Source organism: Aquarana catesbeiana, linkage group LG04, assembly GCF_042186555.1.
Source record: "Aquarana catesbeiana isolate 2022-GZ linkage group LG04, ASM4218655v1, whole genome shotgun sequence".
Classification (NCBI taxonomy): Eukaryota; Metazoa; Chordata; class Amphibia; order Anura; family Ranidae; genus Aquarana; species Aquarana catesbeiana.
The window spans coordinates 410,395,931-410,422,947 of NC_133327.1; the positions used below are offsets into that span (position 1 = coordinate 410,395,931).

At 43.6% G+C, this 27,017-nt stretch overlaps 1 protein-coding gene across 2 annotated transcripts in view; it reads left to right on the plus strand.

The window, feature by feature from the left end:
• Positions 1 to 27,017, plus strand: part of AKAP7 (A-kinase anchoring protein 7) — a 414,244-nt gene that overhangs the window by 111,043 nt on the left and 276,184 nt on the right. For both annotated transcript variants that reach the window (XM_073627283.1, XM_073627284.1), the window contains exon 7: positions 4,856 to 5,003. In XM_073627283.1, the coding sequence (XP_073483384.1) occupies positions 4,856 to 5,003 (148 nt within the window). The remainder of the gene's footprint in view (positions 1 to 4,855; positions 5,004 to 27,017) is intronic.

The window sequence follows — 27,017 nt, forward strand, 5'->3', positions numbered from 1 at the left end:
CCCGATAAGCAGACACCCTAACCTTATAAGTACTCTGATCCAGGTCACTCAGATATCTTGCCTCTAGCGCCCCAGCTCGAGCCTCTGCCTCAGAGAGTAGAATGTGAGACCCCTTCCTTACCTTCGCTATGTTAAACTGGTATCTGCCCCTAGCATATGCCTTAAAGGCATCCCAGAGCATGGCAGGGGATGAGGATTGGTCCATGTGTACCCAGTACTCCCTAAGCTCAAATGACATCAGTGGCTCTAGTTTTTTTTGTCTGTTACCCAATATCTTGAAAGTCTCCACAACCCCGACCGGCAGCCGAATCAGTATTAAATCCCACTAGAACCAGGGCGTGGAGATGCCACGCGGCAGGAAGGAAATCTCTGCTACCCAAGGTAGTAGGGGGTTACTCCTATAAATCTGATTAATGCAAGATAAAGTGGCATGACTAACAAAGTGGCAGGTATACGGTCTCTCCCTCGGGTGTCTTCACTGCCACATGTCATGTAGGCCAAACGCCTTTGCCCAGCGGAAAAGCGCAGTCACCGGCTGGGTGCAGGTTATCAAGACTAGAATTAGGTGGTATATTAAAATCCCTGGCTAGAACCACATTAGTAGTAGGGTATTGAGCCAAAATAGGCTGGAGCTTATGGAGAACCGCTTAGGTTGCTGGTGGCGGAATATACGATCATATAGAGCAGGGATATGCAATTAGCGGACCTCCAGCTGTTGCAGAACTACAAGTCCCATGAGGCATAGCAAGACTCTGACAGTCACGATCATGACACCCAAGGGCAGAGGCATGATGGGACTTGTAGTTTTGCAACAGTTCGAGGTCTGCTAATTGCATATCCCAGACATAGAGCATGCAAAATCGCATATGGTCCAGGTGGAGATCAAATAATGTAAAGGGAAGGGCTTTGTGGATCAAAATACTAACGCCACAGGAGTAGGAGGAAAAGGTGGAATGGTAATAGGAACCCACCCACGTTTTTTAAAGGGAGAGCACCCTAGGATCAGTGAGATGTGTTTTCTGAAGGATACAAATATGCGGGTGGTACCTTTTTAAGAAAGAACACACCAGGGAGCGCTTACATTTAGAGTTTAACCCCCGCATATTCCAAGATATCAACTTTAGTGGGGGCATGGTGGTAAAGGCACATACTTGGTCAACCCTCCCGAACCTGGAACTCCACCTGGGCCCAGCAATACCATCAGAGCATCCAGTCCGCCACCCAATATTCATAGGAGTCCAGAGGGGGCCAAGGCCCACCAAAGAATAGCACTTGGTGTTATCATTATGTACCTCAACAAAAAAAAACCAAAGACCATTCCCAAAACATTGTCCCAACCCTCCCCACCCGGCATCACCCCTAGAACTTGTGTGTGCTTGAGATCCCAAATGAAATATGACTATAAGTCAATGGGGAGCAGTATACCAAAAAGTGCCTGGAAGACACAATGCGGAAGTTCAAAACAGGTCGGTTGGAAAAACTAGAGAGCAACAATTGTACTACCTGTAGACGAAAAGAAACCTTGATACAGGAAGATGGATTTAGCATCCCTGCAGGTGAATAATCACTCAGTTAATACTGGGGGCACAATTCTTAGTAATGGTTACAAACCCTAAAAATAGTTATTCAGTGTTCAAATGTGTATTAACAAAACAGTCCTTACACCCCTGCCGGCCCATAGGGATATGGAGTGGTTATAGAGGAGTATATTAAAAGTTATGTCAGGAGAGTTGGTAAAATAAAATGCCAGGGTGCCCGAGGGGGCATATGAGCATCTAGGTCAGCATAGAGAGAGTGAGTCTTAGCAAAGGCACCGAGATAAGGGCCATGACTATTGGGGAAAGAGTAATCCCATGAAGGGGGGTAGGGCCCGCACCAAATCGTCTAGCGCCCCGGCACATGCCTTTGTAGTAGTAGGAGACAGTTTAGCAAACTCACCCTCCTGGAGAAAAAAAGGGGGAAGGACAATAGATCATAGCAGGTCTCAATGTCAGGGTAAGGACTCCCGCCAGCTAGAGGCCTCCTCGGGATGTAAAGAAGCGAAGAGAATCACCATCTTGTACTCACAGGCGGGCCAGGAATAGCATACTGTATAGTACTTCAACCCTCTCTGCCTCGGGGCGAGCTTCACGTGATTGAATGATTTGTGTAGTTTCTGTGTTTCCACTGAAAAATCTGGGAAGATCATGATCTTAGTTCCCTCGAAATGCAGACAATCAATCTTCCTACTTTCCCATAAGACCAGGTCTCTGTCCCAAAAGTTCAGTAGATGGAGGATAAATGTGCGCGGAGGGGCACCCACTGGGATTCTGTGGGCCCGTTCCACAGCAAAGAATGGTGAGAAAACTGCCTAAGGGAGCAGTGTACGGAGGAGGTGCTCTGTGAAAGCTGCAGGGTTAGGATCCTAAGTCCCCTTAGGCAGCCCCAGGATACGGAGATTGTTTCTCTGATTGCGATCACTCAAACTGAGCTGTGCAGCATCCTGGATTCCAGTTCACCACATGTGAGAGTCAGTCACTCACCTAGAGCGGCATTTCTTTGGCTTCTGCTACTGATCTGGAGAGCCCCAGACGACCAAGGCACTTGTGGTCATCGATGGATCGAGAGGGGGCTCCGATTAGTACGAGGGGGGCTGCTGCACACTGAAGGGTTTTTATTTTAATGCATAGAATGCATTAAGATAAAAAAACCTTCTACCTTTACAACCACTTATAGGGAGGTATGCCCAGAGGTTAGTAGAAGCAGGGGTTGAGGGAGGTAAGTTGGGAGTGCGATTTACATGAGGGCACATCCCCTCAGTATCTTCAAGGTTGTAGCATTGTGTGTGTGTTCAGAAAGAGCAAGAGGTAATGAGTGCAATAGTAGAGAGAAGGATAGAGGGTAATATGTGCAGAATGTATGGTGGAGATAGGAAAGTTAGAGAGAACATATTGGAGGTAAAGAGAGTGGGAAGCAGGCTGAAAGAGAAAGCTAGATGGAAGAATACAGATACAATTGTAAACTGTCTGGAGCGGGGCTCTGTGGTTTGCAGTTGCTGTCTTTTTGTGCTTTAGTTAAAGTACCGTTTTGAAAATGCCACATACTTAAAGCATAACCACTTTTTTTGAGAAAAAAAACATTCCCCTCTGGGGGATCTATGTACATTGCAAGGATTATAACGACCTTTGCTGCAGTTTCCTACCTTTTGTTATTTTGAAGAAAGCCCTGTGTGTTTTTCTGTGCCCATGTGGAAAAATGAATCTAATGGTAGTGGTTTCATAATTATCAATCAGCTGTGGCACCTGCAGAGCACTAATGAGGAAATCTGCTGGTCCTGCATCCCTTTAGCCATGTTTTCCGATTGGGAATATCTCACCATAACCATTTTTTGCAGGGGGTGAATTAAAACTGACTTGTATGTTAGTGCAGACTTTTGGGAAAATCAGTGAGCTAATCACACAAGCAGGAAATTATGTTTCTGGGATGTGTTCAGTACACATTCTGTGTACAGAACTCCTCCAGGTAGCCATAATGCATTGCATTTTCAGAAAATTACAGCAGCTGCAGATTGAAAAGGAAAGGAAATTTTTAATAACATTCAATTACAATATGACTTGTGTCTCAATTATACACGCTGTATTATTCTTTTTTTTGCTATTTTTTCCCCAGTTAACCTTTAAGAATTAAATGGAAGTTTAGTAGAAATGGCTATATATAATATAAATGAAAACCAGTGCAACGTGTCTGTGGCCACCAGAGCCAAATGTCGGGGACCACCATAGCCAGATGTCAGGGACCACCTGAGCCAGATGTCAGGGACCACCAGAGCCGAATGTCAGGAACCACCAGAGCCAAATGTCAGGGGCCACCAGTGCCGCATGTCAGGGACCACCATCAGTGCCGAATGTCGGGGACCACCACCAGTGCCGCATGTCAGGGGCCACGACCAGTGCCGAATGTCAGGGACCACCAGTGCAGATTATCAGTGGCCATCAGTGCGGTGTCACCAGTGCAGATTATCAGTGCCCATCATTGCGGTGTCACCAGTGCAGATTATCAGTTCGGTGACAGCAGTGCTTTATCAATGCCCATCAGTGCGGTGTCAACAGTGCCCATCAGTGCGATGTCACCAGTGCCTTATCAGTGCCCATCATTGCAGAGCGTGGATGGTTACAGATCATCGGGATGACAGAGCGCAACTCGAGCTGATAGGTCTGTTTGCGAGAACGCGGCTTGTGGTACAGCCCCACCTCCCTGCACCAGAATTGTGATAGACAGAGCAGAGCGCACTGTTCCAATGTACAGGGAGGCGGGGCTGTACCGTGAGCTGGGCTGTACCACATGAGACCCCTCCTCCCACTCCAGCGAACCAGGTGGAAATAGAACTCCCTGCTCTCTTTCAAAAGACTACAAGGGGGCGTGTCAGACCGCTGGCTGAGGTTACTGGAGGGATAGCAGCCAGCGGTCTTACAAACAGGAAATGAGCAGGCAATAACGCTTTTTCAGCAAGTTCAGCAGGCTATTGCAGAGGAACTACAGAACTCGGAAGAACATGGCTGACATAGTTGGTGAAGATAGGAGATCAGCAACGAGAACATGGACAAAATGTTTTTGCTTGGAGTTGCTAAAAAGACAAATGAGTCTGATTTCAATGTATATGTAAGAATGGATATTGCCAGTGTAAACTGAAATAAATGTTTTATGTAAGAATCCAATTTAAATATTGATAAAAGTTTTTATTTGCTGTCCACTTTATGAGACCTTGACACATTTTTGTGTAAGGAAATATCTGTCTGTTTTTGCCTTGATTTATAGAATATGTTTTATAGTGTGTTTTGCACCTAACGTTTTCTAAAACTAAACACTTGTCATCTAGGGAATTAAAAAGATTGATACTAGTCTGTACAAGGATTTCCAGAGTCATTACTTCGGAGAGGAGTTTTTGCAACGATTGGATCTGTGTTCAATGTTAAAGAAGAGACAAGCAAATGGTTACTATCACATTGAAGCCTCCATCTTCTTTGGTAAGGAAAATTCAGTCTTTAGCACGTTGTATGAATGACTCTTTCGGGGAGATTTACTAAAACTGGTGCAGCTGTGCATAGTAACCTATCAGCTTCTAGGTTTTATTATCAAAGCTTGATTGAACAAGCTGAAGTAAGAAGCTGATTGGTTACTATGCACAGCTGCACTAGTTTCAGTAAAGCTCCCCTTTTAAGTCTATTTGTAGCAGATTTACCTAAAGTGAACGTTAAAGCAGTACTCCAGTCACAAAATCATCCCTTAGTTTTTATGAAGGAAGAATACAGGGAATGAAATGTAGTTTTTGTTTCCCTCTTACTTTCATGTTGAAAGGGAGCTGTGTGATGTGCTGAATCGTGCACCACACACTGTGGTTTACCTCTCTGGCACTATCTTTTCAGTGTGAATTCAGCCTAAATGTTTGCTTTTGGAGAATGGATGTCTCCCTTTCTGCTGTATTTTTGCTTGAGTTGGAAGATTTCAATTGCTACTGATAGATTTATGCAAGATACTGAAAATTCATGCTATTCAGGTCAGGCTAGTTGTTTGGAGAATTCTTACTGAGTGTGAACCAGAGTTGTGGCAGATCACCTGACCCCATCTCTGAAGACTGTTGTAGGAATTTTCTCCACTTAGTTTAGTATACTGGTGTCTACAGTCTTGTAGTCTGCAGAGACTGCCTGTTTGTGTTCCATCTAGCAGAGGACTTTACTTCAGAAGGTCAGTAAGTCTAGGGTTTTCTTGTGGAATGATTGGGCCCAGAGCCAGGGCACTGTTATCGTCCCAGTTTCTGAAGACTCACTTGTTGCGAGTGGCTGAAGCAGGTTTTTTGCTGGTGGACACTACTGAGGGGTATAGATAATTTTATTGAACTTTGGACTGTCAGTGTTTCAGTGGCACTGGTCTCCGTTAATCAGGTCTTTTTTACTTGGTCTGGCTGTGTGTTTGTTTTTGGTGTCTGGGCAAGCTTTTTTGCCTGGGCCACCATTTGAATTCTCTGCAGTTCCTATTTGATGATGCAGAAGTAATTAGTGTGTGCATGCACCAACTTCTCAGTAGATCCTTGTGTTACCTTCTTGCTCATTTTTTCTCTGCGCAGTGGCTCTGGCTGAGCCCAGAGCACTGTTTGGAGGATGCTGCATATGGGTTTTAAAGGAGAAGAAGCCTACATTTTTAGTGATGATGTATTGTGGCAGCCACTCTGATCTCGTATGGATCCTGAAATTCATAAAGTCATCTTTTCATCACATCACTTGGAGTACAATCTGGAGGGATTGTCACACTGGAAGCCAGCCTTGGGGTGAAGTTCTGGATAATCTGTCTGTTCAGAGTTGTTTGAGTAAAAGCTTCCGATTCACATTCTAGAATTATGAGAAATTCATCTGTTAATTCGCTGGACTGCTCCCCCATTACTAGATGGCACCAGGAGTGTTCTGGCAGCGTCCAAGGCAATGTCTCTCCTGTCATGGGCCGAGTTACATGTTCCAAGGATTTCTTCTATACACATTCCTGGGGTAGAAAACCAACAGGCAGCTTTTCTCAGCAGATTCATCTTCTAGACTCGGGGGAAAAGTCTCCCCATCCGGAGGCGTTACAGGATATATGTCTGCATTGGGGAACCCACTGGTTGAATAAACAGAATGCATAATGTATGGGCTGCCTTAGGCAGCCCATACATGGATCGAATTCTGAACAAATTTTCTTTCAAAAATCTGAAATTGTGTGATCCGATGATTGATGATGAGTAGCACCATTGATTTCAAAATTTGCCCAAAATATCTTCAATCTCACCTCATGTTGCTACAGAAAATAATTTTAGTGGACAGGAATCTTCTTTTCTTTCTGGGAATTTTCTTTTCTTGCACTCATGCGCATTCCTTTTTCGATTATATTTCTCACACGATTCTCCTATCATTGATTAGAAAATTGTTCGTTTTTCAAAATAATTTCAAACATGCCGATCATTCGAATGAGAATACTTAGATAATATTTTCTAAAGAAAATTCTTTCGAAATTTGACCCATGTATAGCCAGCCTTAATGGATCAAATCTGTAAGGTCGGTGTATCTGTCTCTGTGGATGCTAGTTTACGCAGAAAAGGTCTGCAAGGGGCTATTTATTGCCTGTACTTTCCCATTGTTTTGGATTTATCCTTTTTGGGCACATTCTGTTTTGGTGTACTCATCCTCAGTTTGGACTGCTTTAGGACATCCTCTGGTTGTTAACAAAGCTGTGTCCCTCAGTGTATGATAGAGAAAATAGGAGTTTTGTATTTTTCATCCTTTTCTAGGAGTCCATTCAGGGTTGCACTAATCGTTAGTGTGGTCACATCTATGTTTGTTTTTAACCGCAGTGACAAGCAAATTGTTCTATGTTTTCATGCATAGGACATGGCAACAAGACTAGGCGACTCAACTATGCACAAAAACAGGAGCTGGGGTGAAGAAAAATTGCAGCAGGTGTTCTGGACTGATTAATCAAAATTTGAAATATTTAGCTATAGCAAAGGCAGTTTGTTTGCAAAGGGTTGGAGAGCGGTACAATAATGAGTGTCTGTCCGCAATCAACAGTGAAGCATGGTGGAGGTTCCTTGCAAGTTTGGGGCTGCATTTCTGCAAATGGAGTTGGAGTTGGAGATTTGGACAAGATCAATGGTGTCCTCAATGCTGAGAAATACAGGCAGTTACTTATCCATCATGCCATACCATCAGGGAGATGTGTGATTGTCCCCAAATCTATTCTGCAGCAGGACAGCGATCCCAAACACACAGCCAATGTCAAGAACTATCTTCAGTGCAAAGAAGAACAAGGAGTCCCGGAAGTGATGAGTTGGGCCCCCTTAAAGCCCTGATCTCAACATCATTGAAGCCTAGTACACCCTGCTATTTTTTTTTCAACCCAGTAGGCTCAACGAAGAAAAAAAACTGTCAGCTTAGGTCGGAGCTGCTGTACTAACAATATGATGTTAGTACAGTAATCTCCCATGCTGTTCTATTGTGTTCTGACAGGGGAAGCCCCCTGCCAGAACGCTCCAGTTAGCTCTCTGAGCTGTTGGCTCAGAGCGCCGTACAGGGGCCAGTCAGTAGACCTTTTTTATGTCATGCCCCTTCGACAAAAGCTGTCCGAACGGACCAGCTGCAGTACACATTGAACCAGCCAATGCCGCATGACATTCAGCCCCTGTGTACAGGGCTTAAATCTGTCTGGTATTACATGAAAAGACAGAAGAATTGGAGGCAGCCTATATCCATAGAAGATCTGTGGTTAATTCTCCAAGATGTTTGGCGCAACCTACCTTCTGAGTTCCTTCAAAAACTGTGTGTAAGTGTACATAGGAAGAATTGATGCTGTTTTGAAGGCAAAGGGTGGTCACAACAAATATTGATTCGATTTGGATTTCTCTTCTGTTCATTTGCTGTCCATTTTGTTAACTGACACTTCTATTTCAGAAAGCATTCCTAATTTACAGCATTTTTTCACACCTGCCTAGGACTTTTGCACAGTACTGTATGCGTGTATTTGAGCATATACATGTAAAAATTCCGTCCGGCAGCTCAGATTTCTGTATTTTTTTTTTTTTTTTCACGAATCAATACGCATGTTTATGTGCCTGTATGTACAGGAACTTTGAAAACAATGGGCTGCATTTAGTAAGTAAAGAAAAATAAAAACGCCTGTATGCCTAAAACCAGAGCGTTTTCAAACTGTGTACATTTGTAAACATTTGGAGGAGAGATACAAACTAGACATGATCACCGATCATCCTACCATGGAAATGAAATTGTATATAAAAGCATGTAGGGGAATGATTGATAATATACTAATGTGCTTTGTGTGACTCCCTTTTTCTAGCTACAAAAAAAAAAAAAAAAAGCCTTCAGTTTTACGATCTATTGGTGCTCACTTAAAGGAACAGTGTTAAAAAATAAAGTATAACATGAACAACCATTTAAAAAAAAAAAATATTTTGACAACACAGCAAACAGACCTGCTGGGTTTTGGTCTGTTTGCGTTTTAAATGTGTAATAAGATCTTTTATTAAATGTGAATGTTTTGAGCAGCAAGTCACTTAAGTAAATGATGATCTAAGCCATCTGGAAACAAAAACTGCGTTTTGAACAATACTGAATTATAGGTTTGATTCCACCTAATTCTTGATCTGTGCAATAGCTGTACTACATCTCCGCATTATTGGTTCTAGTCTCGGCTGACAGCTCACTTTTTATGAATTTCTTCTTAATAGTAACTGTTGGTTGAAATAATGATCTGTTGCCACAGTAGGTGGCAGTAGATCATCATTTCAAGCGTATTGCTTTATACTTTCACATAGCTTTATCATTATCGTATGGCAGAGTCTTTTAAGGTCTTAAATGTAATTCTTAGATCTGAATCGCAAGCATGCAGCTAGCAATGATTAAATGATATATGAAGCCAGATTTTTAATTCAGTTGCCTTTACTAGTGAGTGCATTGAGATCCTTATTCTCCAATGCCATAGCAGCCTAGCTTGCTCAAGGACTCTGGTCTCCAGCCTGCTGATTGAACAGTGAAGAAGCAGCAGCACAATGATGGTCATAACTGTGCTTACTCTGCTCTTACGCTGAATGTTCAATCTTCAAATGTGTGTATGCAGCAGATCCTGACTGGCTCTTTTTTATACATTTTTTACCCTTTTTTTATACATTTATCATATATCTGGAGTTCAACTTTAAAGTAAACCTTTCTTTTCAAAATAGTTACTGAACCAGAACTCCTATATAGAATAGTAGGACATCATAATGTTTCTGTACATGCTTTTAATGTGTGTTAATTGAGCTCAGCTAATCTTGGTTGCGTGCTACATGGAAATACTAACTATTCTCCAGTTTGGCACCTCGCCACACTCACAACAGTATATGTGCGAGTCTTAAGCCTTTGCTGAGGTGCCTGTTGTACATTGTGGGTAACAGGGCCAGGATTGATTAAGGCAAAAAATCATGGTTCATGAATTCAGGAGTCTCAAAGATATGCTGGAACTGCATCTAACTGAACTGAAAGTATTTAGGAACATGTTATGTTACCTGCTACTCTATAATAGTGTTGGGTAAATATATTATAGGTGCTTCCACATCATGCCTGTTGTCCTATTCAGCACTAATGGTAGCCTGAATCTCAGGCTGCTTTGGTATCAACCCAGCTTCCCTGGTCAAGAGCCGGGGCATGCATCCTTCCACTCACTAAGCTTCACTTTTAGCCAGGGTGTCTGCCTATGTCATTGATAGGCCATTAGGATGCTAGAAGAGTCAGGATTGCTGGGTGCATGTTTGCATACAAAAGCACAAAGGGATTAATGGTACCTTGGGTGCTAAATAGGAAGCCTGACAAAATGTTCAGGCAACTGGACTTGCTTTCTAGTTATCCAAAAACCTTACATGTATGTTAAAAGTTCAGTTAGCTTCATTTTAAATCTAAGAAGATTAATATTACTGTATGTCCTCATTTACAGCTAGGGGAGTTTTAGACTTATGCCCTGTACACACGATCGGACATTGATCGGACATTCCGACAACAAAATCCATCAGATTTTTTACGATGGATTTTGGGCCAAACTTGTCTTACATACACAAATCTGCACAAAGTTGTCGGAAAATCCGATCGTTCTGAACGCGGTGACGTAAAACACGTACTTCGGGACTATAAACGGGGCAGTAGCCAATAGCTTTCGTCTCTAAATTTATTCTGAGCATGCATGGCACTTTGTGCGTCGGACTTGTGTACACACGATCGGAATTTAAACAATGGGATTTTGTTGTGGGAAAATTTTATATCCTGCTCTCAAACTTTGTGTGTCGGAAATTCCAACGGAAAAAGTCCGATGGAGCCCACACACGATCGGAATTTCCGACAACACAATCCGATCACACTTTTTCCATCGGAAAATCCGACCGTGTGTACAGGGCATTAGACTTTTAGAAGCCCTATCATTATTTTTTACTCCCCTTTAGGACCCATTCACATCCGTCCCTGCGTTTCTAAGCAGCATGGCTGAACAGGTGTCATCCCTTTTCTCTGTCCGACTATCGGGGCTGGGCTCAGTCCTTCCATCTCTGAGCGAGCCGCTCAGCTGTCGGCTAATTGCCAGCTCCTATCTCACTACAGTGACTCACCTGTTGATATCCTGCTTGTCAGTCTTGCCTACTTAAGCCGTCCAGCCCAGATGATCTCTGCCTTCACCGTGGTCACATCTCTAGAAACGCTCTCTTGTGTTTCCCTTAAAGACTTGCTTGGCTGACATTCCTTCTGGCTCCAGATCCTGCTTGCTGTTCTACTACGCTCATCTCTGGCTCCCTGACGTTTTGGCTTGTTTACTCTGTTTACCTTTTTATTATTATTATTATTAAACAAGTGAGACTGAACTGTACTTCTGTCTCAGTCTGATTCATGGTTTCTGACAGGCAAAGGCCATGAATTCAGAAGATGCAGTCAATCCTCTTGTTGGTAATGTGTTTTCCAGATTGGATGAGCAGGATCACCGCATGGATCAGTTTGCCATGGCGTTACAAATGCTCCTGAGTCGAACGGCTCACCTGGAATCTCCAACTGTGGCTGCTCCGGTACAACCTGTGTTGCAGGCCTTCCCTGCTGCTGCTCCAGTCTCTGTGCAGGCACCCGCCTTGAGTATTACCTCTATAAGAGGTATGTCTGGTTCCACTCTGCTTCCCCAACGATTTGGGGGTGATCCAGTTTAATGCAGAGGGTTTTTTCAACCAGGTTGAGATATACTTTGAGAAGCTGCCCCAGCCGTTTCCCACGGACAGAAGCAAAGTAGGTTTTGTGATATCTTTGCTTTCTAAGAGAACCTTGGCCTGGGCAAACCCTCTATGGGAGACACAAAAACCTGTTGTTTTGAGTTACCCAGAGTTTGTGGCTTCCTTTAAAAGGGTATTTGACGTTCCCGCGTGCTCCACTTCTGCTGCCAAGTGCCTCATGTCCATCAAACAGACTACGAGAACTGTTTCTGATTACGCCATTGAATACCGAACTCTGGCAGCAGAGGTTGCTTGGAACAATGAGGCCCTCGTGGCTGCTTTTTCTCATGGTCTCTCGAATACCATCAAGGATGAGATAGCAGCCTGAGATATGCCCACTGAACTGGAGAAGTCGATCACGTTTGCCATACTCATTGACTCCAGACTCAGAGAAAGCCTCTCTTTTAAGGAGCACTTGCAGAAGCCTCCTGTATATTTGTCTGCGAGCTTTGCAGCCCCACCCTTGCCTCCACCTCCCATGCCTCCTGGTACCAAGTCGGTCAGTGAAGATGAACCCATGCATTTGGGATTCATGCGCCTCTTTGAGGATGAGAAAACCCTTAGGAGGAGGGAGAGATTGTGCTTTTAATGTGGCCAGGAAGATCACTCTTTGAAGTCTTCTCCTACCCGACCAAGGAATGCCTGAACCTTGAGGTCTTGTCACGGACAGACCTTAGGTGGTGCTGTTTCGTCCCCAGTTATCCAGAAGGATAAGCCCTGGTTTTGGTTACCCTTTCTTGGGCTGTGTCGTCCGTTGAGATACAGGCTCTAATCGACTCTGGTGCTGCAGGCCTGTTCATTGATGCTGCCTTTGTATCGAAGCACTCGATTCCGCTGCAGCTGCGTGACACTCCACTTGCCATTGAGGCTCTTGACGGGAGACCTCTACAAGCCTACCCATGTGACTCATGAGACTGTTCCGTTGTCCATGGCCGTAGGGGCTCTTCACCATGAGATAATCCAATTTCAAGTTATTTCCTCACCTAAGTTTCCGCTGGTTATTGGTTATCCTTGGTTACAGAGGCACAACACCTCTTTTTGTTGGCTCCGTGCTGAGGTTCTCTCCTGGTCACCACAATGCAGTAAGACATGCTACCAGAAAGGTAGCCAAGGTCCTGTGCACTTCTTCTCTCTCCTCCCTGCCTGCGGAGTACCGCGATTTTAGCGATCTCTTTGACAAAGGTCAAGCTGGTATTTTGCTTCCACACCAGTCGTATGATTGTGCAACCTTCAACCTGGTGCCATACCCCCTCGTGGCCGGGTTTACCCTTTGTCGGTCTTGGAGGATAAGGCCATGGAGAAGTATGTTACAGACGCACTTTCTCGAGGTTTCATCCGCAAATCCTTGTCTCCTGCTGGTCCTGGTTTCTTCTTTGTGAAGAGTGGTGAAGTGAGACCTTGTATTGATTTTTAGGGGTCTCAGTAGTTTCACAATTAAGAATACCTATCCGATTCCGTTGATTACGGAGTTCTTTGACCGCCTCAAGGGAGCAACGGTTTTCACAAAGCTTGATTTGAGAGGGGTATACAGTCTCATGAGGATTAAGGAGGGCGACGAGTGGAAAGCGTTTAATACCAGAAAAGGCCATTATGAGTACCTTGTAATGCCTTTTGGCCTTTGTAATGCCCTGGCATTTTTACAGGAATTTATTAACAATGTCCTCTGAGATTTGTTGCAGTTATGTGTGGTGGTTTATCCCAACGATATCCTCATATTTACCAAGTCCCTGGAGAGCCACCACACAGATGTCTGTTGTGTGGTTCAGAAAGTAAGAGAGATCAATCTCTATTGTAAATTGGAGAAGTACGACTTCCATCATGAACAGGTTAAATTCCTGGGTTATGTCATTTCCACTGCTGGTTTTTTCGATGGATCCAGAGAAACTTTCAGCAGTCCTACAGTGGCCCCGACCCGTGGATTTACATCCTCTGCAGCGTTTTCTTGGCTTTGCCAACTATTATCTGGAGTTTATTCGTAACTTCGATGTCTCTGGTCAAGCCCCTGACTGATATGACCAGAAAGGACGTTAACCCACAGAGTTGGTCTCTGGAGTCCATTAAGGCCTTTGAGAGTCTCAAGGCTGCCTTTGTTTCTGCTCCTGTGTTGGCACATCCTGATCCTACGTTACCTTTTATCCTTGAGGTTGATGCTTCTGAGACTGGAGTTGGCGCCCTTCTGTCTCAGCGTCCTACCTCTGAGAGAGCTTTGCATCCTTGTGGCTACTTTTCCAAGGAATTGGAACAGAGAGCTCTTAGCGATTATTTTAGCCCTGAAAGAATGGAGACATCTCCTTGAAGGTACCACTGTACCGGTTCTCATTCTTACGGACTATAAGAATCTCACATTCTTGTCTAAGGCTAAACGCCTCTCTCCCAGAAGGGCGCAATGGGCTCTTTTCTTGTCTAGTTTCAATTACATCGTCTCATTCTTACACGGTATTAAGAATGTAAGGGCTGACGCTTTGTCACAACAATTTTCCTCCACTTCCAAGATGGAGTTGGTTCCGGTTCCTGTAATTCCTCCTGATAGTATTGTGGCTACAGTTCACACCAATCTCACTTCTCCTTTGGGTGACAAAATTCTTGCTGCTTAGGTCCATGCTCCTCCTGAGAAACCTTGTGACTGCTGCTTTGTCTCCGTACTGCCGTGCTCCAGACTTACCATTCTCCCAAGGCTGCTGGCCACCCTGGGAAGGATCAACTCTTTTGGGCCATTTCCCAACAATTCTGGTGGCCTAGTCTACATGCTGATGTAACTGCCTTTGTAGCTGCCTGTTCCGTGTGTGCTTAGAGTAAGACTCCATGACACCTTCCAGTGGGCCTCCTACAACCCATACCCAATGGAGAGAGGCCCTGGACCCACCTGTCTATGGATTTCATTGTGGAGTTACCCTACTCCCAGGGCAACACAGTTATCCCTATGGTGGTTGACCGTTTCTCAAAAATGTCTCATTGTATTCCACTTAAGAGGTTGCTCACTCCTGAGGAACTGGCTTCCATTTTTGCTCGGGAGATCTTTCACTTACATGGGCTACCCAAGGTGATTGTCTCGGACAGGGGTAGTCAGTTTGTCCTGGTTCTGGCGAGCCTTTTGTTCACAGTTGAGAATTTAGCTTGCTTTCTCCTCTGCGTATCACCCGCAGTCTAATGGGGCCACAGAACGAGCCAATCAGTCCTTGGAGCAATACCTTCGTTGCTGTATTTCTGACCATCATAACAACTGGTCAGGCCTCTTGCTGTGGGCGGAGTTTGACACAATAGTGCCTTGAATTCTGCTTCCCGATTGTCCCTGTTTATGGCGGTCTATGGTTTCCAACCTTCCATGTTGCTTGACTCATTTGTTCCACAGAGTATTCCTGCGTTAGAGGAGCATCTCCGTGGTCTTTGTTACACTTGGGCACAAGTCCACGAGGCTTTGCGACATGTTAATGATAGGTACAGACTCCATGCTGACCGCAGACGCCTGCCTGTGCCTTCCTACCAGGTTGGGGGCAGGGTCTGGCTGTCATCTCGCAACCTCCGACTTCGTGTTCCCTCTCTGAAGTTCGCACCTCAGTTTATTGGGCCTTTCCGTATTCTTCGCAGGATTAACCCAGTGGCTTACGCTTTAGACCTTCCTTCTAATATGCATATCTCAAATGAGGAGTATGAAGTACAGTCCATTGTTGACTCCCGTAGGTTCCGTGGCAGCATACAGTACCTGGTGCATTGGAAAGGGTATGGTCCGGAGGAACGCTCTTGGTTCTCCTCCTCAGACGTACATGCCCCTGTCCTCCTCTGTGATTTCCATAGACGTTTTCCCCTCAAGCCTGATGGTCCTCCGAGGGGGAGGGGTCATTGAAGAGGGGGTACTGTCAGGACTGGGCTCAGCCCTTCCTTCTCTGAGCTGGCCGCTCAGCTGTTGGCTAATTGCCAGGTCCTATCTCTCCACAGTGACTCACCTGTTTATGATATCCTGCTCATCAATCCTGCCTACTTAAGCCATCCAGCCCAGATGATCTTTGCCTTCGCCATGGTCAGATCTCTAGAGACTGTGTTCCTGTTAAAGACTTGCTTGGCTGACATTCCTTCTGCCTTCGCCATGGTCACATCTCTAGAGACTGTGTTCCTGTTAAAGACTTGCTTGGCTGACATTCTTTCTGGCTCCAGATCCTGCTTATGGTTCTACTACGCTCATCTCTGGCTCCCTGACGTTTTGGCTTGTCTGATTATCCATTCTGGTTCCTGAACTCTGGCTTTGTTTTGACTAAGTTTACTCTGTTTACCTTTTTTTATTATTATTAAACAATTAAGATTTAACTGTACTTCTGTCTCAGTTTGACTCATGGTTTCTGACACCGACAACACTGCTAGGAAGGAGGTGGACTTGGGATTGACATCTCTAGACTATGGCATTAGGGGCCACTCCAGGGACTAGCACTGCCTTTCACAAAGATCACACAGCCAGCAGTGCTCTGTGGCTATCAGGGCAGATTTTACACATATAAAGCCCAGGCAATGAATGACATAGCGCCCTAACTGAGGTTTTAGTCACAGCACCAGCCTGACATTGCTGAAGCTTATTCCTAAATAGTGAATGCTCACACAGAACCGCAATGTTCTGTGATCCATTGGCCTGACTGTGTACATGTACAAACAGCCTCTGGTAGATACAGAGCTGCAGCTTTGAGTGATCATTAGTATTAAAAGAGAAGTATGGGTGTTTTTTTTTTTTTTTTTTTCATACATACCTAGGTGCATGCAGCATTGGTCCGATGCTGCATTTGTCCCCCAGCTCCTCTAACACCTAGAACCAAGCAATGAAACACCGCAGATCAATCGGTTATCACAGCTTCGTGAGCAGAGAGCTGCTGACTGTCAGACTGCTCTGCCCCCCTCCTCGCTCTCTGGAGTGCTGGGCTGTGGAGGGGGCGGGAGTGCCTGGCTCAGGCTCTCAGCAGTTTGTCTGAGAGGCTGAGCTGGGTGCCGGTCCAGGGATCTCGGCAGATCCTGACTCTATGGTCGTGATGATGCCCAAGCCTGGACCGACTCTGTGATGTCAGCAGAGAGCGGACATCAGCCCCGCTCTCTGCTGAAAACGGGTTACAGGAGTGTACTCTCATTTAGTGTGTTTTTTGCCTTGTAGCCATAGACCACATTTTTCATGTCTTTTGTATGTATGTTTTATAATGTTAATTTCTTTTAAATACTTTTTTGATACCAATAAATACAATATATTTAATACTATTGTGCCTGGCCTTTGCACATTCCTTGAGTCTAAAAAGTCCAATTTTTCTGAGGGGAAGTTTCTTTCTCTATCCATATTAGGAATGTGGCCGTTTTAAGCAGAAACATACAATCTTGTTTATTTTTATTTTCAGGAAAGCAGAATGAACTGCACTCCTGTGATCCACAGGAGAAGTACAGCCAAACGAGCTTTGGCTGTACTTCTCTTAAGAATGAACAAGAAGAGCTGCTCATTCATTCTTACAGTGACAGATCACTTAGCTTACAAAGTGTGAGATCAGTGTTGGCTTTACTTCCTCACACAGGAATGCCCATAATTTGGGCTTCAAAAGGGGCTGGAACTTTAGACAGCATAATCAGGTGTGTTTAGGGGGCAACAGTCCACTGAAAAGAACTGGACCAAGTGCTAAATGCACTTGTTACCAAGGGGAATTAAAGTCGAATTTCCAGCCTAACACTAACAAGTCTTAAAAATGTTCTCTCCTATAAGGAGTAACTTTTGAAAAAAAAAAAAGATACCCATTTTCAGTCTGGTCACGTGATCCACAGCTTTATCTCCTATGTGTTAGCAATGACCAGGGCAGAGGAGGGAGCACTGGGAACAGCTGAGACATGGGAGCTTATGACTGATGTCATGGCTTCCAGTATTTCCAGACGTTGTCAAGCTGCCTTTCCTCTTGCCTGGCTCTATTACAGGCCAGGGAATAGCTGAACAAAACCACATATATATGAAAAGCACTGCTGCTATGCCGGGACCTGTGCATGTGCCCTCCATAGTTAGACATTTTTAACGAAAGAGAATTGTGCCAGCTTTAGTCTAGTTTAGTGAAATTTGCCAGAATCCTGTAAAAATATATTTTGATGGTGAGCCTCTACAAAGGCTAGAAAAAGCTATTCTGCAAATAAAAGAATGAAATTCTTCTGATATTTTAAGCAGTTCAGAGGAAGGCAGGTAGTGTGAAGCCAAAAGATTCCTTCTGATGTATGTACAGTATGTTCGTTTCTGTATTTTTCCAACCAGTATCCACTATAACTTTATAACTCTTATCCATAATGGATGTGCAGCTATAATACTATATCTTTTCTTATCAATATAAATATATATATATGTAGCGCCCTGCTCCTGAAGAGCAGACACTATTCTTTTGAAATTTGAATTAGTTGAAGCTACAGTTAGGCTCAACTTATTATTGCCTAAATTTAATGGTTTCTGTACCAGTTTGGCTGGACTGTGCAGATTTCCATCCAACCATGGGTGGTGCTGTCATCATTGGTGGATGTGGGAAATACAGTCTGGTCGAGCATATTGACTACTCTTTGCTCAGAAGTTATTCGGTGGGAGTGGTTCAAATTTCGGACATTCTGGGTAGGGGTATTTGAGGGACAGACACTATCTTTTCTGGGTTCGTGCTTCCTGACCTCCGAGCCTTGGGGGTTGGCGCTCCCTGATCTCATGGCTCTCCTGGCCTGGGAGACGGCGGCTCCTCAAAGTTATGCCTTGAGGTTGGCGGACCTAAGACCTAGCTATTAAAGGAAGGATCAGAGTTTTAGTGGCCTATTGGTCCGAATGATGGTCTCTTTGCTGTCTGGCCTGCGGGAAGAAGCAAGGGATTGCAGTGACCAGGGGAGGACTCTTCTGGAGAGGACCGAGCATAAGGCTGGTATCTTGAGAAGAGCCTGGGAACTCAGTTGGAGACGCATCTTGGATCAAACACAGAAATGCGTTCATTCAAGATTGTAAGGTCTGTGGCAGAGACCGTGTCCGAGCATTGCATCGGCTGCTAGGTCGGTGAGAGAGGCCTATCCGGTGGTTGCTGAATCCAGCTGTGCAAGCGCTATTCCCTGGATATAGAAATTACCTCAAAACGCAAGATCCAAGGTACCTGAATCCCTTTTTACCCTCTACCTTACTATTGCGTATGTTGTTACTTAATAAAACTTGGAAAAAAGGACTAAGTGTTGGAGCCAGTGTTTCAATTGAGCGAGATATAAGTACCCCTAGGATAAACACTGTGAAGATGGTAACGGTAAGCCCAAAAGAAAATTGTTAGCAGTTGCTACAGGGCCAAAGGAAAAGCTCTGCTACATATATAATATATTCTAACCCATCTCATTTACCTACTTACTCTATAAGGCATAAATAATTTGTAGAGAACGTTCACATGTTTGCTACATGTACGCTTTTCTTCTGCTCTGCAGCCTTACTACTGCTCCTATCTGCTTCTGTCATCTGCCTGTTAGTTGCCAGGTCCTAGTCCCTGTTTCCCTTCAGCTCTCTGTAAGCTCCTGCTCCTCTCTGTGTAGGTCTTCCCTTTCAGATATTCTCTCTTATCACCACATTGTTGGTGCTCTCAGCTTTCAGCATCCTGGCCGTACGCACATGGTCACGTGTCACGCCAGCAGGTCACGCGGTGAACGTTACACACATGACTTGCGGTTCCAGCCTTGCTCTGGGGTGGACGCTTCCCGATTCTGAGTGGAGGGCGTCCCATGCCATTTGTTATCGTTCTAGCCTCGTTCGGAGTTGGACGTCTATCCGGCCAAGACGTCCCTCCCCTTCCGGTCCGGGAGCGACTCCCTTTCAGCGTGAGTATAGCATTTGGTGACAACTCATTTCCGCCATTCAGACGGACACCCGATCCTTGATTGGCTTAGTGATATAGCCGCATTGCGGCCACTGATCGTGATTGGGCGCCTGTCTTGGCTGAATTTCACAGGCTTTTCAGCCCTTGTGCTTTTTACTATTATCATATGTTACAACATCTTCCTATGTGATAGGCTCGCCTGTGGGAGGCTTATGTGCCCATCGCCCCCATTGGTTAGCTTATTCTAACCAATCAGCTAATTAATTTTTGGTTGCCATTTGTTTTAGGCTTTTCAGTACTTATATATATGTTGCAATGGGGGGGAGCTGTTTGATGCCCCTGTAGAAGTCTGTTTAGGACGAAACGCGTAGGGACTTGCTTCTTAGCTCCCCACATTGCTCTATTTTTATTTTTATCATTATGATCACATTTTATAGTTGCTGTATGCTGCTTTTATGCACATAAAACCAGAGTTTATGATCTGCACTATCTGGAGCCCCCCTTTTCTTTTCACATATTCTTCCACTATGAACCCGTTTGTTCTATGGATCCGGCCATTACTGGCCCAAGTATTATTCCATCTATGACCAGTTCATCGGACAGATGTCGCCTCCTGTGGACACCCGAATCAGCTCCAGTTTTCCTGTTGATCATCCTAGGATACCTTGTGCTGCTTCCATCCATGCTTGTTTGATCTGGTGTCGCTGACATCCAGATCCACACGCTCTGGTAAGAGTGCTCATTCCATTCCTGTTTTGTGATATCTGATGACAACAATATATTTGATGTTTCTGATTGCCCACTTGAAGATGTTTACCATCTGACGGACTCCCTGGTTTCTCCACAAACCTTCAGCTTTTGGGACACTAGTTGCCAGGACATTTTCTTTATTGCTCACACTTGGTTGTCCATCACTAGGCGGACCATTTATTGATACCATCATTGTTTTTTTGTTTGAGATTTACCTTTTTCTTTTTACCAGTGTTTTGTTATTTTTTAGATTCATATGCTTAGATTTTTCACATGTTTATCCACATGTTTTTCATTATTACCACTTCTTCACAATTTTCAGATTGTCTAGCTGTTTCACACAGCTTCCATTAGCGCTACATTCATATTCACCCTGAGTTTACAAATTTTAGTCACATTATATGTTGCTGCTTTAGGTCTTGTATCTTTTTCAAAATAGCGCAGTTTTACCTTTTTTTCCCATTGTATTTTTTGATTTTTTATTATTGCTGCTATTTTGCCTATTATTTTCACATTATGGATGTTTTTGAGTATAGGACAACCAGGTCACTCAATACTGATGGTGTTTTTACTACTATCAACCCCGACACTGAAGTCAGTGGTATGTTTGTTAGGTTGAAATACCTAATGACCACAGAAATCCATCTCCAGTGGGATACAGCCTTCTTGGAACAATACATCAAAGAACAAATGGTTCCCAGAGGCCTTCGCTGGGATGTTTTTCCTCAACAAGGCGACTCTGATATTGAGTCGTGGTTACGATATTTCAATGAGGTGGGGATCAAACTCCTTGGTTTCTTGATTGACAGAAAGAAACTAAAACTGTACATCATAGACAAGGAGATCTCAAGGAGAAACTTGGTCCATTTAAAACATCTTTGGAATATACTTCCCTTTCTACCAGCTTGAAGAACCATCTGGAGAAAGAAGAAAAAGACCAAAAAAATAAAAAACAAAAGAAATATAATCGAGACATAACAGATTATAAAACCAATCTTGTTTTTGGCTGGCAAAAAAGATTGGTTTACCAGTACCACTTGAAGGTGAGCCCCCTGAAATGAACGTCCCTAACCCTGTTCCACATACCATAGAGAGGAAGTTAGTTTATGAGCCCCAATGTTAAAGAAGGGCCTATTAGATCTCGGCACACTCCGCAGGGCCCTAAAAACTATACTGGACCGCAAGGTTCCAGGAATGGGCCATATCCACCACCTCTTGCTCCCCATTGAGATTTTCATCCTCCTACTAGAGGTAGAGGTAACACTAACACAAATCATGGTACCAGTTGGTCGAGGGGACCACCTAGAAATCCATACCCCAATGATGGAAAGAGAGGACCTCCTCCTAGATGGTATGACTACCGAGATGAATACAACTCAAATACTTCCGATTATGATTCTATGCCATGAACCCCTATTCATACACACAATTGATTTCTACCTCTACAAACTAGGGGACCAAGGGAACCCTACTGGAACCCCTATGGTTGTGATGATAGGGAGCTAGGCCTGCTATCGAGGTCCCCCTACCTCTACAAACTAGGGGACCAAGGGAACCCTACCGGAACCCCTATGGTTGTGATGATAGGGAGGTAGACCTGCTATCGAGGTCCCCCTACCACTATAACCAGGACCTACCTGGACCCTCCTACCAGTCGGGTTTTCCGAAACCCATGTCGGATTACCAGAGAAGTCCAGAAAAAAGAGAGGCACCAGAGGGGGGCGGAGGATCCAAAGCAAAAAGAAAAAGAACCTAGCAGGTTCGGGTATCTTTAATTTAAGTTCTGTTCTGACTGATGAAGAAAAACTAGTTTTAGACAAGGGCCTGAAATACGTTCCCCCCAAGACTCTTAATAAGTTTTCCACATTTATAGATATCCAAAAATATATACGTAAACTTAACATTCAACGTTACTTCCTTTCCCTTCCACCCAGGATTACCCCTATCAACAATGATGGCCATACACATACAGGTCTTTCCAAAGCATCACTATTCAACCCTCCTGGGACTATGGCACCTGCCATTAATGTGTTCCATAGCCTTGTATTACGAGACTTGGAGAGCTTACCCAACAAGAAAACCTTTGTAGATCCTAGTATTAAGAAAGGATTGAAATCACTTTGTGAACAGAAAAATTTGATAATACGTACCGCTGATAAGGGTGGAGCCATAGTCATTTTGAATAAAGATGACTATGTCTCTAGGATGAATGAGATTTTGGGAGACTCCAGCACCTACAGTCTCGTTCATTCTGCCAAATACAAACGGTCCCTCACTCAATTGGTTAATGAGGGATATTCTCTTGGTATTCTTGATAAAAAAGAACAAAGTTTTCTTGTACCACTTGTTCCTAGGATCCCTACTATATATTACCTTCCAAAAGTGCATAAGGATCCGGTCAATCCCCATGGACGTCCAATCGTCAGCGGGATTGACTCGGTGACTTCCCGAATTGGGAAATACGTGGACTTCCACCTCCAGCCGGTGGTCTGCTCAATGCCCTCTTATTTGAAGGACACTGGTGCCACCATCCGACTATTGGAGTCCACTGAGTGCAGAGAGGACATGCTCCTTGTTACGATGGACATGGCCTCTCTGTACACGTATATTCCACATGATTTAGGTTTTGATGCATTAGAACATTATTTAGGGCATAATACCACTCTATCCTTAATTCAACAGAATTTCATTATGTAACGTCTTAGATTTGCCACACAACATAACTATTTTTGGTTTCAGGACAAATTTTATTTACAGACTAGCGGAGTAGCTATGGGGGCAAAATTTGCTCCCAGTTTGGCCAATCTATTCATGGCCAAATGGGAGGAGGATGTCGTCTATGCTCTCAATAGACCTGAATTGGTCCTATGGGCCAGATACATAGACAACACCCTCCTCCTGTGGAATGGCGATCGCGAATTGCTTGACGAATTCATAACTTTTCTTAATTCTAATAACAGAGGTATACGTCTTAGCTATGAGGCCAGTCTTACTTCCATTCAATTTCTTGACCTTGAGATTAAAATTGTGGATAGCCATTTTGAGTTTATTACCCATTTCAAACCCACCGACCGGAATTCATATATTCCGGTCGACAGCTGTCACCATCCACAGTGGCTGAAGTCAGTTCCTCGCAGCCAATTTCTTCGATTGAGGAGAAATTGTACCCAGCTGGAGGACTTCTTCAGCCAGTCCACTTTCCATTTTGAAAAATAGATTCGTTGAAAAGGGTTACTCACCCAATACTTTGGATCTTGAAATTGAAAGAGTTTCCAAAGTAGACAGGAACTCCTTATTTAGGCCATCTCCTACAAATCACACGAATGATAGGTTTAGATGGTCTTTTATCACCACTTACTCAGTCCAATCCAGACAAATCAAACAAATTATTCAAAAACATTGGTCAGTTCTTCAGTGTGACAAACTGTTAGGCCCCGCCATTCCAGATAAGGCTGGTGTTATATTCAGAGGAATTTGTTCCATCCAAGGACAGATCGTACCCAATGTGATTGATCCTCCTAAACATACCCCTTTCTTCCAACAATGCAAGGGATATTATCCATGTCGTAGATGCAACGTCTGCTTACACAACGTTTGTGGCAGACGTAAGAGTGACACTTTCCAATCCTCCGTCACTCTATGCACCTACCCCATGGAACATTTCACTACGTGTGCCACCAAATTCGTAGTTTATCTACTTGCCTGTCCTTGCAATAAACAATACATAGGACAAACAATACATAAGACGCACTACACGAACATTTACAGTTCCTGTAAAACCAATCACATTGTTCCATGCCACTACCTTGATCACCATGATCGTGACCCCACAGGGATGAAATTTGTCATTATTGACAAGTTTGTCCCCCATTGGAGGGGTGAATCTCGCACCCGTGGGGTATACCGACTTGAGACCTATTGGATTTTCTGGCTCAAGACCTACTCACCGTTTGGACTTAACGTTGAGTGGGACATCAATTCATTTATTAATAAGGCTTAGACATTCCCTTTCATCTATTTACCCTTTATTTATTTATTTGTTATTTATTTTTTTCACACTTTTATTTCTATTTCTATATTTTCATTTTTACATTTTTAACATTTTTATTATTTTATTATTTTATTTTTTTGGTTGCCATTTGTTTTAGGCTTTTCAGTACTTATATATATGTTGCCCCTGTAGAAGTCCGTTTAGGACGAAACGTGTAGGGCCTTGCTTCTTAGCTCCCCACATTGCTCTATTTTTATTTTTATCATTGTGATCACATTTTATAGTTGCTGTATGCTGCTTTTATGCAAATAAAACCAGAGTTGTTTTTGATCTACACTATCTGGAGCCCCCTTTTCTTTTCACATATTCTTCCACTATGAACCCGTTTGTTCTATTGACCCGGCCATTACTGGCCCAAGGATTGTTCCATCTATGACCAGTTCATCGGACAGATGTCGCCTCCTGTGGACACCCGAATCAGCTCCAGTTTTCCTGTTGATCATCCTAGGATACCTTGTGCTGCTTCCATCCATGCTTGTTTGATCTGGTGTCACTGACATCCAGATCCACACGCTCCGGTAAGAGTACCCATTCCATTCCTGTTTTGTGATATCTGATGACAACAATATATTTGATGTTTCGAATTTGCCCACTTGAAGATATTTACCACCTGACGGACTCCCTGGTTTCTCCACAAACCTTCAGCTTTTGGGACACTAGTTGTCAATACATTTTCTTTATTGCTCACACTTGGTTGTCCATCACTAGACGGACCATTTATTGATACCATCATTTTTTTTTTTTGTTTGAGATTTACCTTTTTCTTTTTACCAGTGTTTTGTTATTTTTTAGATTCATATGCTTAGATTTTTCACATGTTTATCCACATGTTTTTTCATTATTACCACTTCTTCACAATTTTCAGATTGTCTAGCTGTTTCACACAGCTTCCATTAGCGCTACATTCATATTCACCCTGAGTTTACAAATTTTAGTCACATTATATGTAGCTGCTTTAGGTCTTGTATCTTTTTCAAAATAGCGCAGTTTTACCTTTTTTTTCCCATAATATATTCTAACCCATCTCATTTACCTACTTACTCTATAAGGCATAAAAAAAGTAATCTGTAGAGAACATTCAAATGTTTGCTACATGTACGCTTTCCTTCTGCTCTGCAGCCTTACTGCTGCTCCTATCTGCTTCTGTCATCTGCCTGTTAGTTGCCAGGTCCCAGTCCCTGTTTCCCTTCAGCTCTCTGTCAACTCCTGCTCCTCTCTGTGTAGGCCTTCCCTTTCAGATATTCTCTCTTATCACCACATTGTTGGTGCTCTCAGCTTTCAGCATCCTCAAATATTACAGCACCTAATTCCCCTTAGCCTTCCATAGCACTCATATTTACGTTGAACAAAATTAAGAAAAAGGGGTATGGCTGGTAATAGGAAAATTTAATTTAGTATATTGGTGCCTGGCTTAGTGACTAAGCCACTTAGTGAAAATGCTGTTGGGATACATGAACAAATGCCAGACATTGATACAAAGTATTTGGTTGATATAATCCTGTGCACATTTAGTTGATGGGTGAGAAAATTTGAGAGAAGTCCACCCAAAACCCATTCTTGTAAATTATATTGTATGTCGTTGAACACATCAACCTGTGAGTCCAAACATTCTCTTACAGCTTAGAATAATTCTGTACATCCAGTAGACACAGAAGATGTGCATAACCAGGCTTTTGTCACTACTATACTTATAAAACTGTAGTGTACTGCATAAGTACCTGCTCTGTGATACGTATAATATGATCTACCACTGCTCTAGTCTCTTCTTACTCACTAATGCATCATAGTATCTTTTGCCTCATCCTTTCTTATTAACACAGAAGAATGACGGCAGAAAAAAGATCAAATGATCCATCGCATCTACCCCATACTTTTAAGTCCCTTTCACACTGACGGACCCGAAAAAAAACTTACAGGCGGACCCGATTGGACCCTCCAGTCTCCTCTATGGAGCAGATGCATGTCCATTGAAACCCTCCGACAGCCGATCTAATCCTATCTGCTAAAAACAGATGGGGGGATCCGTTCCCCATCCATCAATTGGATGGAAGTCGAGTGTAAGCAGACAGGTGGTCTGTTTACATTCGATCGCCCATAGAGGAGAGCGGGCTGTATCTGTGTTTTCTCTACATACGTGGAGCGAGCACAGATCAGCCACTCGCCTGCTCAGCAGGCATAAGAGGACAGATTCCCCTCTGAGTAGGTGGACTCCAATGGAGCCTGCCCTGTGTGGAAGGGGTCTTATACTGTACATGTTTTTGTTAACTTTTTTTGTCTGAGTATAGATCTGTGTTTGTCCCAAGCAAGCTTGAATCCATTAACTGTTGAATGACTCACTACCTCTGCTGGAAGTCTATTCCAAGCATCGACTACCTATTCGGCAAAATAATACTGTCCAAGATTAGTTTTGAAATTTCCTCCTGCTAGTGTGAGGTCACGTCTCTTGTTCTTGATTTTGGCTTCATAGGGATAATACTGCCCTCCTGAACCTTATTCAACCTCTTGATGTATTTAAAGATTTTAATCCTGTCTCCCCTTTCCCTTCTTTCCTCCAGACTGTACAATTAAAGTGTCATTAAAAAAAAATCAATAAATGCTGTATTACATGCTGTTCATA